At 44.9% G+C, this 18,978-nt stretch overlaps 1 protein-coding gene across 3 annotated transcripts; it reads right to left on the reverse strand.

Annotated features, from left to right (window-relative positions):
* Window positions 1–1,920: 1,920 nt before the first annotated feature.
* On the reverse strand, window positions 1,921–18,752 carry TTC4 (tetratricopeptide repeat domain 4). Of its 3 annotated transcripts, XM_006100028.3 has the most exons (10): window positions 18,557–18,751; window positions 17,878–17,995; window positions 16,748–16,909; window positions 14,662–14,739; window positions 12,896–13,020; window positions 9,482–9,568; window positions 8,238–8,452; window positions 7,531–7,612; window positions 5,418–5,500; window positions 1,921–3,129 (listed from the first exon to the last, which is right to left on the reverse strand). In XM_006100028.3, exons 1-10 carry the CDS (start codon window positions 18,665–18,667, stop codon window positions 3,027–3,029), a joined length of 1,164 nt encoding a protein of 387 aa, XP_006100090.1. In that variant the 5' UTR covers window positions 18,668–18,751; the 3' UTR covers window positions 1,921–3,026. The 3 variants fall into 3 exon arrangements, with proteins under 3 accessions (XP_006100090.1, XP_023619412.1, XP_014320945.1); XM_023763644.1 differs by lacking the exon at window positions 7,531–7,612; XM_014465459.2 differs by lacking the exons at window positions 7,531–7,612; window positions 8,238–8,452 and having other exon boundaries at window positions 18,557–18,752.
* Between the last annotated feature and the right edge of the window lie 226 nt (window positions 18,753–18,978).

Raw genomic sequence — 18,978 nt, forward strand, 5'->3', positions numbered from 1 at the left:
GCCGGGATGCCATAACGGGTCACAACCAGACAGGAGTAGGTTGCGCGCTCAGGTGAGGCCTGGAGCGGAGACGGCCGGAGCTGGAGCAGACATGGACAGGGACAGGCCCGGAGAGGAGATGGTGGGCCTGGGCCCACCTCCCCCGAGTGCAGCGTGGCTCCCTCCCACCTCCTGCGGAATCAGCACGGGTCCCTCCTGGCTCCCATGGGCACCAGTGGCTCGCTTCTGCCTCACGCAGAAGCCGCACGGCTCCCATGGAAGCAGTGCAAGCTCCCAGTGGCGCACTTCGGTTCCCACCAGCTCGTGGCAGCGGGTGGCCTACTGCACGCGATATCGCGCAGTGGGATACTAGTGTATATGAAATGCTTAACCCTTACTGTGCTCTCAGGAAACACTTCCCTCACACCAGATGACTTAGGAAACACCCCCAATGGGAGCTCAGGTGCTGCTGCTAACTTTATGTTCAGACCTGGATCTTGTTTTCTTGATGTGATGCTTTACAAGCTTCCTGGGGAATGCCACCAGCCAGAACTAAGCAGCGCCTGCAGAATTTTTCTCCTTAGAAGAGAGACTGAAATATTCAAATTGTGTACCTTTCTCCTTCCTGAAGTTGCCAGTGTTACCTTTCCATAAATTGATGAAATGGAAAGGCTGGCAAAATAACAAGTACCGGCTGTATTATCATTGTTCATTCCTTGGGGAGATCTAGAAGCAACTGGCTGGGAAATATTTAGCAGAATTAATACTTGGGGACAAAGGTTGATGCATAACAAAACCATCATGTAAATCAAGCTTAGGATATAAATCAAGGGCCCCATTAATATTCTGTTTTAATGGAAGAGACACCTGCTGGGCTCTCCATAAAGAGCTTTGCAGAAATCTGTTGAAATTGTCATTTCCTTAACTACCTGAGTGCCAGGCCTGCCATTTCTACACCCAGGTGCCAGGATGCTTTTTCAAATGGGTTGTTATCATCCAAGGGTATGTACAGTTTTCTTATTTTTTAATATATTTTTATTTATTTCAGAGAGGAAGGGAGAAAGAGATAGAAACATCAATGATGAGAATCATAGATCGGCTGCCTCCTGCACACCCCCTACCAGGGATTGGCCAGCAACCTGGGCATGTGGCCTGACCAGGAACAAACTGTGATCTGGTTCGTAGGTTGGTGCTTAACCACTGAGCACGTGGCTGGGCTTAAAGCTTTGTTTTAAAGTTAGAAAATATTTTTATAATTATGGATAGTTTTCTATAATATGGAAAATGGGAAAATATTTTTATGATGTTATTGCAAATTTGGGGAACATTTGAAGAAAATCAAGGTTCTTTATTTGATTTAAAATAATGGCTTATATCATAGTGACCCATAGTAGAGACTCAGGTCAGACTTCCTGGGCCATTTGATAGTCATGTGACCTTGTGCAAGTATGACCATCCTCATACTCCCAGCTCTTTCCGGTCAGTAAAATGCAGACAACAGTGCCTGGCTAACAGCACGTGCTTGGTAAGTGGCAGCTGCCCTTGTTAGGCCAATTAGCCCTTTGCATATGGTAGGTGGGTGGGTAGTGCATATGGGCCAGCAGAAGGGGGTGGCACCTTTAGGCTCCCCACATTCAGATACCACTTTGGTGTCCACTCCTGTTAGGCCAGCATCTCTCAAGGCTTCTATGAGCTTCCATGGGTTGTTGCTAACTGAATGTCAGGCCTCTTGCACAAAGTGTGGAGTTCTTACAAAGAGAACTAAGCAGGAGTCTCTAGCTGGGAAGCAAGGGAGAATGGCTCAATATGGCCTCAGCCGGCTTAGGATGGAAGCTGAACTTCAGTTCCTGGCCACAAGCAGTGTGGTCTTTGTAAATAATCCACACCAAGTTGCCCTTCAAAGACAAGGAAGCACACGACACAAAACCTCACATTAGTACATTTTCAGGACAGCAGCTGGTTTCAGTTTAATGATGTATTAGTTAGCTTTGCAGCAGTAACAAACCCCCAAATCTCAGTGCCATTACCACAAGCATTTATTCCTCATTCATGTTATAATCGGTGGCTGTAGCGCAGCTGCTGCAGCTGTGCCCCACATGGCTTACCATTCTGGTACCCAAGCTAAAGGAACAGCCCTAATCTGGGAAATATGTGTTCACGGTAAAGGGAAAAGAACATGAACCTTCCACACCATGGCTCTTCAGGGGGAAGGGGTGGGCACTGCGAGAAGTCACATGGCTACAGGTAAGGACATACACAGCCCTCTAGGTACAACTATGACAGTGACTCAACATGCCAAAAAGTTTCCCAATTTAAAAGGCACAAAATCCTAAAATGTGAAAAACTGGGAAAGAATGCAGAGTCCACTGTCCAAGTGTATCACAGCCCTCCATATTGCAATGATCAGGAAAACTGTCAAACCTTTTAGGGGTTCTGGAGGATGCCAGAATGTAGGTGTTTACAGATGCAGAAACAGGACCCAGCTTTCCTGGCCTCATCTTACCCCAACGTATCTTCAGTATCCACACACAGCAACCCTCCATGCTCATGAAATAACTGCAGGTCAGGCTCAGCTTTAGTGCCTTAAAATTACCTGCATGGTTTGTATATATGCAGTTTGAGGGGTAGCTTCTCCAAAGCCTCTAACTCCACAAAGGTTCAGAACCAAGTCACTAGATCCTGACTCAGCCCAGTGAGTTCCTTGGGTCAGTTGTTGTGGTAACTGCAACAGATGGTCCCTTCAGAGAGGGAGGCTGGTTGTTAGCACAGCTCAGAGTCCTTAAGGATGTCATGACCAAAGCAGAGTTCTGTATCAACAGAGGAGAATGAAGACTAGCTGAGGCTCAGCACTCTGATCAGAGAGGCTGCAGCTCCGGGAAGTCAGCAGCTCTTCCCCACCCACAATGTGAGGAAGGACTGTCTCCAGGCTGACAGAAAGAAAGTGTTGGATTCTAGGAGTATGTCCAGCTGATTCAAGTATGCTGTGTTCCAGGCAGAGGCGGATCTGGGAGGAGATCCAGGTGGCCGGGCTCCGCAGCCTGGCTCAGTCACTTTACCTGGTGCACCTTTCTCCCCCGGAGATAATTTCTACAAAAAGGAGAGGATTCCACACAGACCAAAAATGCTGGTGTCAGGGTTTTTACAAGGTACCTGCAGTGAATACAACAAAAGAGAGGAGTGAACTGAATTGCAGTCTTAATCATCCATGGGCTTTCCCAACAACATTCAAGGTGAACCTTTGGATGTGAGTCAACATTAAAATGTAAGTTAGCATATTTATTTGTTGGGCTGTTTAAAAATCTGGCAAATTAGCATGACTCCACCCGCTTATAACCTAGCCAGAACCTCTGGGCCAGTCCTCTAGCATTGAGTGTCGGTGGCTAAACATGACAAAAAACTACAAGAACATGCTTTCATTCATTCAATAGTGAATACCCAGGATAAGCCAGGCATTGTGCTGAAAACAGATTAAAAAACAAACAAAAACCACTGTCCCTGCTCTCAAGCCCAAGAGCGAGGGAGATAAATAATCAATTCAGGACAACAAGGGACAACTGTAGAAGCACTGGTGAGGAGCAGCCTTAGCCCGAGGTGTGTTTCCCTCTATGGGAAAGAGGAATCAGGAAAGGTTTCTTGGAAATGTCATGTCTGAGCTTGACTTTAATTTGGATAAGGGGCTGCGATGAGGACGTAAAGCCAGGCAGTGTGGGTCACTAGAATGTTTGCTGTTGTTGGGCATAAAGCAAATGGAGTGAGGCAGGTTGGAGAAACAGGCAAGGCCTTGGCCTCCCAGCTTGAGGGGTGTCAGCATTACCCAATGTGCTTGGATTTGGACAGAGGGGCCTGTATCTTGGCTCCAGTCCAGGGACTGAAATTTCCGGAAACCTGTCCTGGGTAGCCTCTTGTCTATACCAGTCATTTACGAAGCAATGACTTCCAACAGCATTTACATTTTCTGAGAAGCATGAAATTGGTCTTCTCCACAAATCAGTCTGCTTTCTGTTTAGGTCCCCCTACCCCCTTCTTTTGGAGATAGGGGAGAGTGGAACTCGGGCCTTTAAAGAATCTAAGTAATTTTCTAACAATTGAGAAAATAAGCAGCTAAGAATTTGTCAATAAAATAGAAAGGAGATTTGGGGCCAGAAAAAATACTGCCAAGAGAAGTCACTGATCATATTTAAAGAAATCTTCACCTCCTGCTTGTCAACCCAAAACAGAAGCATAAAGAGCAGCTGACACTCCTACTGAGTCGGTCACCACATCAGCAATTCCCATCCAATCTGCCTCCTAAACCTCTCTCAAATCCATCCCCTATTTCAGCTCATACCATCGACTAGTACACTTAAAATCTGTAAATCACTTGCCTTTCCAGCGTGGCTCAATGGTTGAGCATCAAACTATGAACCAGGAGGTCATGGTTCGATTCCCAGTCAGGCCACATGCCTGGGTTGCGCATCCAATCCCCAATAGGGGGCATGCAGGAGGCAGCTGATCAATGACTCTCATCAATGTTTCTCTCTCTCCCTTCCTCTCTGAAATCAATAAAAATATAATTTTTTTAAAAAATTGTACATTACTGCATAAATTTTACCCTGTGGCTCCATACACCACCATCAGAATAAAGATCATGTTCCTTAGGCAGAATACTCAAGGCCTTCACCTAGCTCTCCAGCTTCATTTCTCACCACACACCCAACCACCTTCATTCCCTTAACACATCAGGCTCTTTGAACCTAAATGCAAGAGCATTTGCTCAAAGCTCAGGGAAAGTAGCCCAAAAATCAACTTACACATCTACCGAGGGCACTCTTTATAGTCTAGGAACATCCCAAAGCAGAAGAAAGTAACAACTGCCAAACCCAACTGGCTGCCACTGCTACTAAGGAAGGTGCTCTCTTAGAACAAGACCGTCCTTTACAGTTTACAAAAGCACTTTGTCTCCTACTCTCTCATCAGCTCTCAAATACCTGGTACGTATGTAGGCAAGAGTTATTCCCATTCTAGAGGTGAGGAACTAGCCCCAGAGAGGCGGTGTGTGCTTACAATCACACAGCCATGAAACAATGGTGTCTGGCTTCAAGAGCCAATGCTCTTTCCTTATAACAAAATCAGGGGACAAGGCACAATTGGGAGCAGTAGGGCCATCCCAGCTATCTTCAGATACAAAAGACAGGCAGCTTTTTCCTCCTCAGACCAGTCCCACTCGCATCTCCCAGTCTGAGGGCGCATGGCTGCAGTGCAATGAGCTCAGTCATCACATTGCCACCTGTTTGGCAAATGGCTGGGCCAGTCTCCATGGTTGCCATCTCACTGTTTCATGTCCAGGGCAGAAGGTAGGAAGTACGAGGCAATTAACAGTGGAATGAGAACCTGGCTGGATCCCTGGAATGGTGGGTGAGCATCTTCCATGTTGTACTCAGGCTCATGAAGAGACTCACCTGGGGTGCTGTAGCACCTGCAGCAAGGTGCTCTTAGGAGGCACCCGGTACAGTTCTGCCCTGTCCTCATCTTCAAAGTAGACCTGCAAGATTAATGGAGGAGTGGGAGTGAGATACAAACAAATGGCTGCAGCAGCACCAGGCACGTTCAGGCCCAGTCTAGGGAACAGTTAAAGAGATGATGATTGTTACTAGCTGAATGCCTCCTGCACAGAGCTGTGGAATATAAAGCACTCAGTCCTGCACAATGATACTAAGAACGGTACTATCGGCTCCATTTGCCAAAGATAGAACCAGGATCAGAGAAGGGAAATAACTCACCAATGAAACCCAGACAATAAACAGAGCAGCCAAGACTCAAGCTCAGGCCTATGAGCCTTCCCTTCCCTAACAATTCAATGTATCAAAGTTAATTTCCTGATTTTGATGGTTGATTGGGATTATGAAGGAAAATGTCCTTGTTTGTGGCAAATAGACACTGAAGTATTCAGGAGTGATGGGGGATCAGTTGGAATCTTTCTGAAATGATTAGAAGACAGACTCTTTATACTGTAATTTGTGATTATTTTTTAATTCCAACAATGGGATATTAAAGGAAATTCTGACACATGCTATAACATGGATGAACCTTGAAAACATTATGCTAAGAAAAATAAGCCAGTCCCACAGTCAATATAGTAGGATTCCACTCATATGAGGTACCTAAAGTAGTCAAGTTTAATAGAGACAAAGTAAAATGGTGGTTTCTAGGGGAAGGGAAAATAGGCAGTTATTGTTTAACTAGAGGCCCAGTGCACAACATTTATGCACTGGGGGAGGGGGTCCCTCAGCCCAGCCTGCACCCTCCCTCAGTCCAGGACCCCTTGGGGGATGTCCACCTGCTGGGTTAGGCCCGCTCCCCGTGGCAGGCGGACATCCCCCGAGGGGTCCCTAGCGCTGCCACCAAGGCAGGAGAGGCTCCCACCACTGCTGCTGCGCTCACCAGCCATGAGCCCAGCTTCTGGCTGAGCAGTGTTCCCCCTGTGGGATCTCACTGACCACCAGGGGGCAGCTCCTGCATTGAGCGTCTGCCCCCTAGTGGTCAGTGCGCACCATAGCAACTGGTCGTTCTGCCATTCAGTCATTTGCATATTAGGGTTTTATTATATAGGATGGGTACAGTTTCAGTTTGGGATGATGAAAATAGAGATGGATAGTGGTGATGGTTGCATAATAATGTGAATGTACTTAATGCTACTTAACTATAATGAATAATAATAGTTACATATATATAATTTAATAAGTATCTATACTAATAAAAGGGTAAAATGCAAATTAGACTGGATAGACGGGACGTCTTTTGGATGTTCTTCCTGACAAAGCCATGGTGGCTGCGAGGGCCGAGGGCAGGTGCCCCCCAGTGCCAGCAGCAGCAGCAGCAGGGTGATGGGGATGGCACCTCCCCCTGATCAGCCTGGTTGCCCCCCCCAGAGGGAGGCCAGACTGCGGGAGTGGCCTTAAGCTGTCAGTAGGACATCCCCTGAGAGCTCCCAGACTGTGAAAGCTGGCAGGCCGGGCTGAGGGACACCCCCACTCCGTGTATGAATTTTCGTGCACCAGGCCTCTAGTATCCTATATGATAAAGATGTAATATGCAAATGGTCATTACGCCGCGAAGCGTAATGAACGACTGTATAACGACTGGATCACGATCAGCAGGAGGGTGGGGCAGCAAGCTACAAGTGGGTGGCAGAGAGCGACAGGAGAGGGCAGGGCAGCAGCAAGCTATGGGGAGGGTGGCGGGGGAAGCTACAGGAGGGCGGGGCAGCAGGCAAAGAGCTACTGGAGGGCAGCAGCGAGCTATGGTGCACGGATTTGTGCGCAGGGCTACTAGTGGAATATAAAATGATAAAGTTTAGGTTCTGTATATTTTATTATTTTTTTAAAAAGCAATGAATGTAAAAAGGGGACATATGTAATACTTTCAACAATATCTTTTTTTTTTTTTTAAAGGGCAATGAACCCCCTCCCCCCTCAAAACATCCCATAGAGCAGCGGTCGCCAAATGGTGGTCCATGAGGTCCGAAAGGTTGGTGACCGCTGCCATAAAGGAACAAAATAAAATTTCTCTTACCTCTAAATTGTCAGGGCAGTATTTTTGCTCTAAGTCCCAAGAGGGTGTTTCACCAAACATCACCATTAGATGATCAATAAACCTAAGGATATAACATGCACTTTCTGGGTATCAATAACTCATGATCTACTTTCCCACATCACAGTCCCCAGACACCAAATCAGAGATATCAAGAATGTATGAAACACGAAATGCAGGTGTAAGCCATTTTGACAACAGTGCCCAAAACGTGTATGTGTATCACTTGTCCTATTATGACATAGTAATTTTCTTTAATTTAAAGTAATTTTCTTTACATTTAAGCCTGACTCAAGCTTAACAACATTCCTCACCCTTAGCCACATTCTAAGCATTAATCTTAGGAAATCACATGTTAAAACTGCTAGTTATACTTTTTCTAATAAATACACATTTAAATTACTATGCATTTACTACCTACAATGATTTCATATCTCACCAGATATGTACAAACACTGTATTGCAGTGTTATATTTACTAGTCCCATCAGTACAGTGGTGAGACTGTCTATCATTGCAGAGCTAGTTAGCAAGGGAGAAATCAGCTATAGGACTGAGATTATGCCAAACCAGACTGAAACCCTCTACACTATTCTCTTCCTTCAACCAAAAATCCATCTGTCCCTCCTGCAGAGACTACAGGAAAAGATCATGCAAGAAAGAGCTCAGGGTTCCTGGGCAAGTAAGTACCTGGAGTCCTCATGAAAAGCAGAGATGAAGTCCGATTGGGCATACTCCGGGTACAGAAAGAGCACAGGCCAGCTCAGTCTGCCCTGGTCATCTACACTCAGCCTGGCTCCATAGGGGTTCTCAAAGCTGAGCCCATCCAGGAGTGTACTTAGACCTTCTGAGGCAGAATCTTCATCCTCACTGGTAGCTTCAGAGACTAGCCTGATGTTCCTAGCCTGGGGTAAAGACAGAAACCTTACTGTGTGGAAGGATGCAAACCCATTTCACAAAAAGGGAAACCATAACACTGCAAGCTTCCTGATTCACTGTCATTACCCCTGAGGCCTAGCACATAGCTGGCATCACTTGTTTAACTGAACTTCCCTGGACATCTACCAAAAATAGAGATGAGCTAGAGATGGTTCCTGCCTTCAAGACCAGCTCGTGGTCTAGTGGGGAGCTAGCTATGGAAATAAGTACAATATACAATGAGAAGTAAAGCTTTGGAACTGCCGCCCATGAATAATTAATTCAGTCTGGGGGCTGGAGGTGACTGGGGGAAGCTAGGCCTTCAACAAAGACTTTGAAAGGCAGAGAAGTAGAAATGGGGGAAGGTGGAAGGGCATTCCACCCCAAGGAACATGTGCACAAAAAGATCAAGAGCGAAGAGCGTGGCATGTGCTTCAGTTCAGCCAGGACATGGAATACTAAAAATAATGCACATTGACTTAATCTTGACTGTCTTATGGAAATAAGGATAAATCTAAGGTCTGAATAATGGAGTCACCTCTTACGTGTGTGTAGAGATTCCTAAGGCTACAAACAAGAGGAAAATTACATGCAATTCAAATTGCCTTTGATGTTATCTCCTAAATCAAAGGTTGGCAAACTTTCCCTTAAAGGGTCAGATAAGAAATACTTTAGGCTTTGTGGGTCAAATGGTCTCTGTTGAAGTTAACTACTCAACTCTGGCATTGTAGTGTGAAAACAGCCATAGGTACCATAAACAAACAGGCAGGGCTGCATTTGCTGACCCCTACTCTAAGCTATTGTTAAAATATAGTATGTATGGCTTTGAGACCAACATATGCACACAAGTGGGAGAGCTGACTGAACTTAGGGAGTCTGACTCCAGAGCCCCTTCATCACGAAACTTTATCAAAGCAGGAAGAAAATGAACAAATTCATCCCAAGAAAGGTTCCCAAGAGACCTCAGGATTCTTGGGTTTAGCAAGACCATAAGGGCCTAAGGTTTGAGAGCTTACCTTGATGGCCTGGAGTAAAGCCTCATTCTGATTCTGCTCCTTCTTCTCTTTCAGCTTTGCTTTCCTTATATCCCTCTGTTCAGTCCGCTGAAAATAAATTCAGATGCATCAGCTCTAAGGAACTTGCGTCCTCATGTTATCCCAGTCTGCTCCTAAAAATCACTACCTCTGTTCTCTATCCAATACAGGCTCCTATGTCAAGGAATACCAGTGGTGCACATTAGAGAATGATTAAGATGGATGTTCAATAAACATTTAAAAATTTACAGTTCCTGTACCCAAAGATTCAGTCTACAGGGGAGTGTGGGGGGTGGACAGACAAGTAAAAGGTCTGTGATGTGATACCCTGGTGGTGTGAACCAAGTGCTATGAACCACAGAAGAGGGAGTAACCGACTCTGCCCCTCTGAGGAGGTGGGTTTAGATAGAAGAGGAACATTCCACCAGATGAAGGAGAAAGAGCATTCTCGGTAGAGAGACTGACATCAAATGGATACCACTATGGGGCATTTCAGCTTCATTGGTATGGCTGGGAAAACCCAGGGCAAAAGTTACCAGAGGCTCTCTGCCTTTTGCACAATTATAATCCACTAGAGGCCCAGTGCACGAATTCGTGCACGAGTGGGTTCCCTTGTCCTGGCCTGTGGGATCGAGCCGAAACCGGCTCTCCAACATCCCCTGAGGGGTCCTGGATTGAGAGGGCACAGGCCAGGCCGAGGGACCCCACTAGTGCATAATTGGGGCTGGGGAGAGACGCGGGAGGTTGGCCAGCCAAAGAGGGACCGTGGGAGGGCTCCAAGGCATGTCCAGCCCGTCTCACCCAGTCCCAATCAGCCGGACCCCAGCAGCAAGCTAACTTAGTGGTCAGAGCATCTGCCCCCTAGTAGTCAGTGCACATCATAGTGACTGGTTGACAGGTTGACTGTCTGACCCCTGGTCATCAGTGCACGTCATGGCAAGCAGTTGAGCAGTCTTAGCATATAATTACCATATTACGCTTTGATTGGTTGAACGGCCGACCGCTTGACCAGACACTTAGCATATTAGGCTTTTATTATATAGGATGACAGAAAAGTGCCACTAGTCTACTTAATCTGGCAGAAATATAATTTAGATTTCCTTTTCTGGCTAATCTACCCCAAACCAGCTGACCACTGCTTTTACCCTCAAGATTGTATATTAAGAAGGATCAGCAAACTCCTTCTGTAAAGGGCCAGAGAGTAAATATTTTAGGCTTTGCAGACCTTGTATGGTTTATGTCACATATTATCTGGTTTTGCTGTTGTTTATAACACTTTAAAAATGTGAAAAACATTCTTAGTTCACTGAATGTGCAAAAGAGGCCTGGATTTGACCAGTGGGTCAGTTTTCCGAGCCCCGTTCTAAAATATAGCACCATTCCTCATCCTCTCCACAAATGCCTCACAAAGGCTAACAGTTCTTTTTGTTTCTTGTGAACAAAGCCTACCCTTTCAGGGAGACAGTGGCTGATAATTCTTGGTCATTCCTTCTCCAATCAAGTCTGCCAAGAGAGCTGCAAAAATCCTTTCTGCTGTTAGCAAGTTTGATTACACTATCAAAAGTGCCCCACCCATGGACACCTCTAGAACTATGTCTAATACTGTCTTCCTAGTTGAGTTACATTTGACCAGTGTCTGGTCCACATTAGAAAATGATTAAGATGGATGATTAAGGATGACTTGGACTCTCTCATGTTTTGTTCTGATTTATAGGATGCAAGTGGGTGGATATGGCTGTCTCACCTGAAATTTGGGGTCTCAGCAGCCCACATAAAGTGGAATAACCACCAGGTCAGAGTAGAGGAGCCCTGAACTATGGAGCTTGCTGCTCCCTCTTTTTAAATCAACTTTGTTGAGGTGTAATTTACAAATTTTATGTGTATAGTTTAATAAGTTTTGACAAATCTATACCGAGTACTCAATACTCCAATCCTTCAGTGGTTCTCGACCTTCCTAATGCCGCGACCCTTTAATACAGTTCCTCATATTGTGGTGACCCCCAATTTCATTGTTACAAATTGAACATAATTAAAGCATAGTGATTAATCACAAAAACAATATGTAATTATATATGTGTTTTCTGGTGGTCTTAGGCGACCCCTGTGAAAGGGTCATTCAACCCCCAAAGGGGTCGCGACCCACAGGTTGAGAACCGCTGCTCTAGAAATTACCTTCATGCCCCTTTGCAGTCAATCTCCCTCCCATCCCACCAGTGGAATGCTTGTTCCTTTTTATTGCCAAGTAATATTCTATGGTATGAATATACCACTTTGCTTATCTAGTCTCTTATCCTTGTCATCATCTTCCTCATCCTCTAGCATGTCCTCCACTACTATACCACATTGCCTGTTATCTTTCCCTGATATTATCAAGTAGTTCCACGTCAACAGTAACAACAAAACCAATGGTATCACATAGAGCTTAAAGTTCCAGACAACAAAGAGAAAGAGCATGTCTTTTTCTTCCTCCTCCAGCAATTTCTGATTTTTTTCTTCGGTCTTTTTTGAAACTGCCTCCTTTCTTCTCTTGGTTTCGTTCTTCCTTTTACAACGTATTCTTATTTTACTTATTTATGTATTTATTTAATTGATTGTTTCATAATAGTGGTTCTGTACACAGCATGTAGCGGTGATGTAATCTCATGGCAGGATACTGTCCAGTTGAAGTAAAGATATTATAGCGTCTTATTAGGCATTTAAATTTGTTGTTTGTTGAACAATTACCAATCATCCCATTTGTTAAGAGGCTTGCTTTGCGCATGTGAGGGAGGAGCAAAAGGAATGGTGACAGCAAGCGGAGGGTTGGTTACACCTGGAAGACTTGGATACCACCTCCCAGTTAGAGGAGTACCTTGCCTTGCTCTGGAATACATAAAAGACACATCAGTCTATAGCTTACCTATTTTTGTCTCTAGTGATTTAAACTTAGCCTCCTTTAACTTGGCCAACCTATCAATTGCACCTAGGACAGAATCAATTCTCTCCAGTAGCTGATCTCTAACTTCCTTTATATCAGTTAATATATCTCTGGTCTCTTCACTTGACTCGCTTCCAGGAGGCTCTGTTTCTTCCTTTTTACTCTTGTCATTTGTAGAGTCAGCACATGTTGACATTCTTTCCATCCTTATTTGTTTCTGTGGCAGCTAAAGACAGACCTTGGGTCAACACTTCTTGTGGTTTGTCATCCAGGAAGGTTGTTGGGTCTCTGTATGCTGGTCCCAAAGGTGGACCTGCCTGATGAGGGTTCATACGTCTTGGTCAGAGCTTTTTGGTTCTTGATTTTTGTTTTTAAAGAAGAAAAAGTTTACAATGACCAAAAAGACACAATCTGGGGAATGCAAATTTAAGTTATTGATGTTAATTAAATGCCAAGTAGCTACTGATTTTGCCACTAACCTTTAGTTTGTCTGCTTTAATCCTCATTTCCAGAAGCTTCTTCTCTTTGGCATCTATCTGCAGCCCCTCATCACACCAGTTCATAGCCTCAGCAAAGTTTTTCAGTTCCAGATGGCATAAGGCACCTGCAGGAACCCAGAACTCTTAGGGCCCATGGACAACATGCATGGAAAGAGCCCCCTTGAGGAGGAATCCCCACTCCACCAGCCACCAGCCAGCACCCTGAAGAGGAAACAGATAAAGCCCCTTGTACTGTATTCCCAAGACTAGACCATTTTTGTATCTCAGATCAAAAGGTCTCTAGGGCCCTCAACTCAAAACTCCTGTGAGACTCCCTAGTCTTAAGGACTCTTAAAGTAGGGAAGGCTGCAGCTTAGTGGCAAAAAGCACAGGCCTTGGAATCAGACAGATCTGGCTGGAAATCTGGCTCTGTCATTTACCAACTAGGCATTAGACCAGTGGTTCTCAACCTTCTGGCCCTTTAAATACAGTTCCACATGTTGTGACCCAACCATAAAATTATTTTCGTTGCTACTTCATAACTGTAATGTTGCTACTGTTATGAATCGTAATGTAAATATCTGATATGCAGGATGGTCTTAGGCGACCCCTGTGAAAGGGCCATTCGACTGCCAAAGGGGTTGCGACCCACAGGTTGAGAAGCACTGCATTAGACAAAGGACTGAGCACCTCTGAGCTTCTGGTTCCTCATCTGCACATGAGAAGAATGAAGTCCATCTCAGGTCATTTTTCTAAATGGCGTCACAAAGCAGAATCTGCCTCAGCCATTAAAGCAGTGGCAAGACCAAAGACATTAGGTCTCTCCTAAAACTGTTCTTGATGGCTACCAGTTTAAGCTACTTCTCCTTTAATCATGCTCAGTCTTCTCCTGTCAGCCATTTAGGCTTTCCACAGAATGTCTAAATATGAGAACAATAAGTGCTGAGATGTCAGCAGAATCCAACTCCATCTTCCAAAGATAAACAAGCTGATACTCAGAATGGGTGTCTTGCCAAGGCCACATGGTAAGGTAAAACTGACAATTCAATCGAGGATTACAGACTTGTAACACGAGGACAATTCCACAGGACTCCATTCAACTTACTTGCCAATCTTTGCTCAGTACCTTCTTTCCCTATGAGAAACACCCCCAATCATAAAGCTCTGAAGAAGCATAACTTTGATAAAGAATTTTAAGTTGGTCCATGAGGATATAGGGGAAATTAACATTTGAGGAATAAATTACTAGTAAAGTTTGCAAAGCACCTTTGAGCTTCTTTTAAAAAAAAGGTTAAGTATAAAAAGTAATAAAAGCACTATTATTACATAGAAAGGTTAGACTACAAGAAAAAGAATAATCAGGAACATCTCAGCCTCAGAGTTATCTTTTAATTAACATTGACATGACATTTGAAGATTTCACTGTTCAATCAACTAATTTGAAAAAAAATTAGAATGTGGCTTTTGGAATTGCTTTATTTTAATTAATTTTATTCTTTATCAATATGAAATGAGGAATGAGGAATTTCAATTTCTCTACAAATTCTTAAAACACAAAGGGCTGGATTATTTTCCGGAGAATTCTTTTAAAGATGGCATGTTGCTATTGATAAGGACTAGGAACTTAATTAACATCACGATTGCAAAAATAAGGTGATTTCATTAGTATCAGCACCTTATTATCAAACCTTAAGATGTCTCAACTTTTGGTTCCATAGTGCTAACTTTTCCTTAATTACTATCATACTTAGTTCTACAAGACTTACCTCTTACTATTGCTTTGAGGTGGCAGGGTTTTAGTTTTCTGGCAGCCGTCACATCATTGAGAGCAGAACGAAAATTGCCTGATGAAACATCATTTAAAAGAAATAACATGGTTTAAAATCAGAATATTTTCAAAATTTCATGTGTAGAGACAAAGACACTCTTGTACAATCTTGGATAAATATAATCAAAGCAACTGTTTTTAAAAAATATACATATTTTTAAAATATATATAATTGTGCTCATCAAAAGCCTTAGAAATGCTTAAATCATCAGGCAACCAACCCACCAAACTACAGATGGCTAGCTAGTAAGCACATGAAATGATGCTCAACATCAGTAATTAAAGAAATTAAAATAAACATAAAATTGGTAAAAATAAAGTTACATAATATCCAGATATGAAAAAAGGGCACTCTAATAGTAAATTAAAGAGCAAATTAGCATGCACTTTGTGGATACATTGTGACCTAACAATATTCTTCTAAGAATTTATCCTACCTTACATAGTTGCTATGAGGTCAAGAGGGTAACAAATTTAGAGAAATAAAATGGGAAATGTGCTTTGTAAGCCATACCAGTGACATATTTAAGGAATGGCTCTCATATTTACCTATTTGCTCCTCTGGTGTCCTCACACACACATTTTTTTCTTGCAAGGTGCTTTTGTTCTTATTAGACCTATAAATTATATCCTTTAAGCTCCCCAAAGAAAGGAACTATGTAGCTCTTCTTCACAGTGCAGTGAAGTCAGGTCTTACTTATCTCTATGATGCCAGTGCCTGGCACAGAGTATTAAACGCTGAATGGAGAAAATGTATTCCTCCAGAAGTTAGAAGACTGGGTTTCTAGTCCAGGTCCTGGCATTAAAGAAAGGGTCCCTCTCTGGGCTTATACAAATTGAGGGCACTGGCTAGCCCAAATAATCTTTAAAGTTCTACACCACTCTTTTTTTTTTTTTAATTGATGTCAGAGAGGAAGGAAGAGGGGGAAAGAGAGAGAGAAACATCAATGATGAGAGAGAACCATTGATTGGCTGCCTCCTGCACGCCCCACACTGGGGATCGAGTCCGCAATCCGGGTATGTGCTGACCGGGAATGAAACCATGACCTCCCGTTTCACAGGTCAATACTCAACCACTTAGCCATGCTGGCCAGGCACCACTCTTACTTTTTAGAATTTTATAATGAAACAGGCTAAATGAGAAAACAGTTTGAGTAGACGATGGTTGGGAGAAACTGTGCTCTAATGGTGATGAGTCCCAACAGACTCATCCCAGCTAGATTACAGGGCTCATTCTTTCCCATACCCTCAGAAATGCCTGGGTTCATTCCTTGGTCCTCTCTTATTTACATGGGTTTAAAATGACCAAGACTAGCCACCAGCAAATAATCAGTATTTCCCAAAGTCACATCTGCAGAACACTACTGCATATTAATAACTGTTACTTGAAGAGGGGGCTTACAAAACTTTGAGAATCATCAGGTAAAGTTCTTTGCTGTAAGTTGCCTCAGAGTCCTTAACATACCCATGTACACTGCAAATCCTCCACAGAAAAGCAGCACTTTCCAAACTTACTTGTCCAAAGAACTTTTTTTTTTCAAGAGTCCCATAGAATGCTCTTTGAGAAATTCTCCTTTAGATAATATAGTTTCATACAAAGATCTCAATCATTTTAGCATCCTTGGGAAGGCCAGGGTGGGGGGAAGGAGGAAGAGGAGACATTTTTGAGGGAATAAAAGCATGTGTGCTAAAAAAAAATCCCAGATCATATCAACTCATACATTAAGGTATTTGATGCCACTCATTTGGTTCAGATAGCAAAAAGTATGCATTCTATCTGGTTTCTCTTTTCACCAAGTCTACCTGGAAGATCAGAGTCCATTGCAGCTGTCGCCAACCCATGGTCCGCGGACCACCGGTGGCCCGTGAGGTCCGAAAGGCTGGTGACCGCTGCATTAGAGTAAATAACCCTAGGTGTCTGGGATAAGTAGCTCTTTTTCCTGACACTCAAACTCCACGAGCCGTCATAATAGCTTTACCATAAGTTAACTCTTTTGAAAGCACGCAACAATGGAATGAATTACCCAGATAGTACTGTGCTGCTGCCCGGTTGGTATAAAGAACAGCATTCAAATCAGGGTCTGCACATTTTTTCTTTAAGCCTTCAGTATACGAAGTCACAGCTTTTTCATAGTCTTTTTCTTTAAAGTATTCATTGCCCTCATCTTTATAGGTCTTGGCCTGTTCTGCAAAGAAAACAAGAAATAATCAATATATCTTATTTTTTTAAAGGCTCAAGATAAAAATATTCTAAATCATGCAACAATGACATGTAATAAACCAAATAAAAGAAACTAAAAGGGAAAGAAAACTCAAAAATTAATCCTATAAAACTGGGTATTAACATGGAAGAATAGTCATGTGTATGTCCTGCTACAATCAATTCCAAATATTTTACAAGGGAGATTATTAAGTGCTTACCAACAAAGAAGCATACAAGAAAAAGGCGTGCTTACCCTAGCTCCTAAAGAACTTTCTCTTTAGTTACTGAAGAAATGGGGAGGGGGGAATTATACTTCCCCCCATTTTGCTTTCTGTTCTTTTACTCCCTAGAATACAAATTCCCTCCTCACCCTAGTAAGAGCCTACACAATTGTTAAGACTCAGTTCCAGTTTCTGGTCCATTGTGAGCCCACTCCTACCTCTCTGCCCTCGGTGCTCCAGCAGCACTTACACACAGGTTTTGTCCTGATTCTTTTTTTTTTTTTTAATATATTTTATTGATTTTTTACAGAGAGGAAGGGAGAGGGATAGAGAGTCAGAAACATCGATGAGAGAGAAACATCGATCAGCTGCCTCCTGCACACCTCCCACTGAGGATGTGCCCACAACCAAGGTACATGCCCCTGAACAGAATCGAACCCGGGACCCTTCAGTCCGCAGGCCGACACTCTATCCACTGAGCCAAACCAGTTAGGGCTGTCCTGATTCTTTAGGACAATCTGGCTACCCACTGGGTCACGGCCTTAGAGGGCAGTCTTCTTCATCCCTGTATCCCTAATGCCTAGCACTTAGTAGGTATCCAAAAAACTGTGTGGAATAAACAGTGACAAGTTGTCTCCGACTAACTACTACTTGTTATAAATCAGAACGACTCACCCTTGACCTCAGTTCTACGGAGAAACAAAACAAATGTTAGAGCCATGGAAGATACCTTCTGGAGGTCGCTCGTCATCAAAAATAATTGACTGGAGGCAAGCCAGGTCCGGGTTCTCCTTGGGATCAATTTCTGACGGCGCTTTCTTCATAAACAGGGGGATCTTCTCAAATTCCTGGAGATTGTTAAGAGAAGCATGAACTGTACAAACGGGATTTGCCACTGAGCAGACCCAACTCCACGTCTCTACATCCAAGCTTCCTTTCTTATCATGCTTTGCAAAGCATCCCGACTGGCGATATGGCTGCCCACCCGGCCTCGGCTTCCACCTGTAAAACGCGTGCAGAATCGTGATCTCTGAAGACTCTGCAGTCAGCACGTCCTGACCAGAGCGGCAGTGACCGGCACGCCCTGGGCACTCGGTGTCCGCACTGCCCCGCCGCGCACCCCATCTTCGCACGAGCCCAGGAGGCCGGCGCCCCGGTCCCGCCTTTTAAACCCGGGAGGCGGCTCCCAGAAGGTAAATAACTGGCCCGGGACCAGCGCCACAGGCTGTCCGACTCCGGGGCCTGGGCTCCTGGATGTCCTGGCAGGTTAAGGAGGCCCTCGGGCCCCCGAGGCCGACTTTCAACACAGAGTAGCAACTACCCGCCGCCGGCAGCGCCAGGGCCCGGGGGCTGAGGAGGCGGGAGCCCGCACCACGGCCCACACGTGCGCGGAGACCACGGCCGCCTACCTCTTCCCACCGGTCCTCGCGGAAGCGGCCGCGGTAAGGCTGGCTCTGGAACTTCTCCAGGAACGAGTCCATGGCGTCCTCGGAGGCGGCGTCCGGCTCGGGCGGCTCCATGGCACCTCCGGGGTCCTCCCTCCCGGCGCCCCGCGATCCCGGCGCGGCTTCCGGCGGTGCGGGCACCCTCCCCTAAGTCTCCGGGCGGCGCCGGCCCGCGCGCCTGGGTTCCGCGAGCCCGGGGCGTGGCTGCCGGGCCCCCAGCCACACCCCCGGACACGCCCCTGTGCGCCCCGCCCTCCCCTCCGCGGAGCCGGGGGCGTGGCCTTGGTGGATAAACCCAGCTCCCCAGCGCGCCAGCTGCCTCAGTCACTCGTTTGTTTAGCGGTCGGTTAGCACGTTTCCTGAGCTCCTCCTGTGCCGCAGGCCTG

The sequence above is a fragment of the Myotis lucifugus genome, unplaced genomic scaffold, assembly GCF_000147115.1.
Source record: "Myotis lucifugus unplaced genomic scaffold, Myoluc2.0 scaffold_296, whole genome shotgun sequence".
Lineage (NCBI taxonomy): Eukaryota > Metazoa > Chordata > Mammalia > Chiroptera > Vespertilionidae > Myotis > Myotis lucifugus.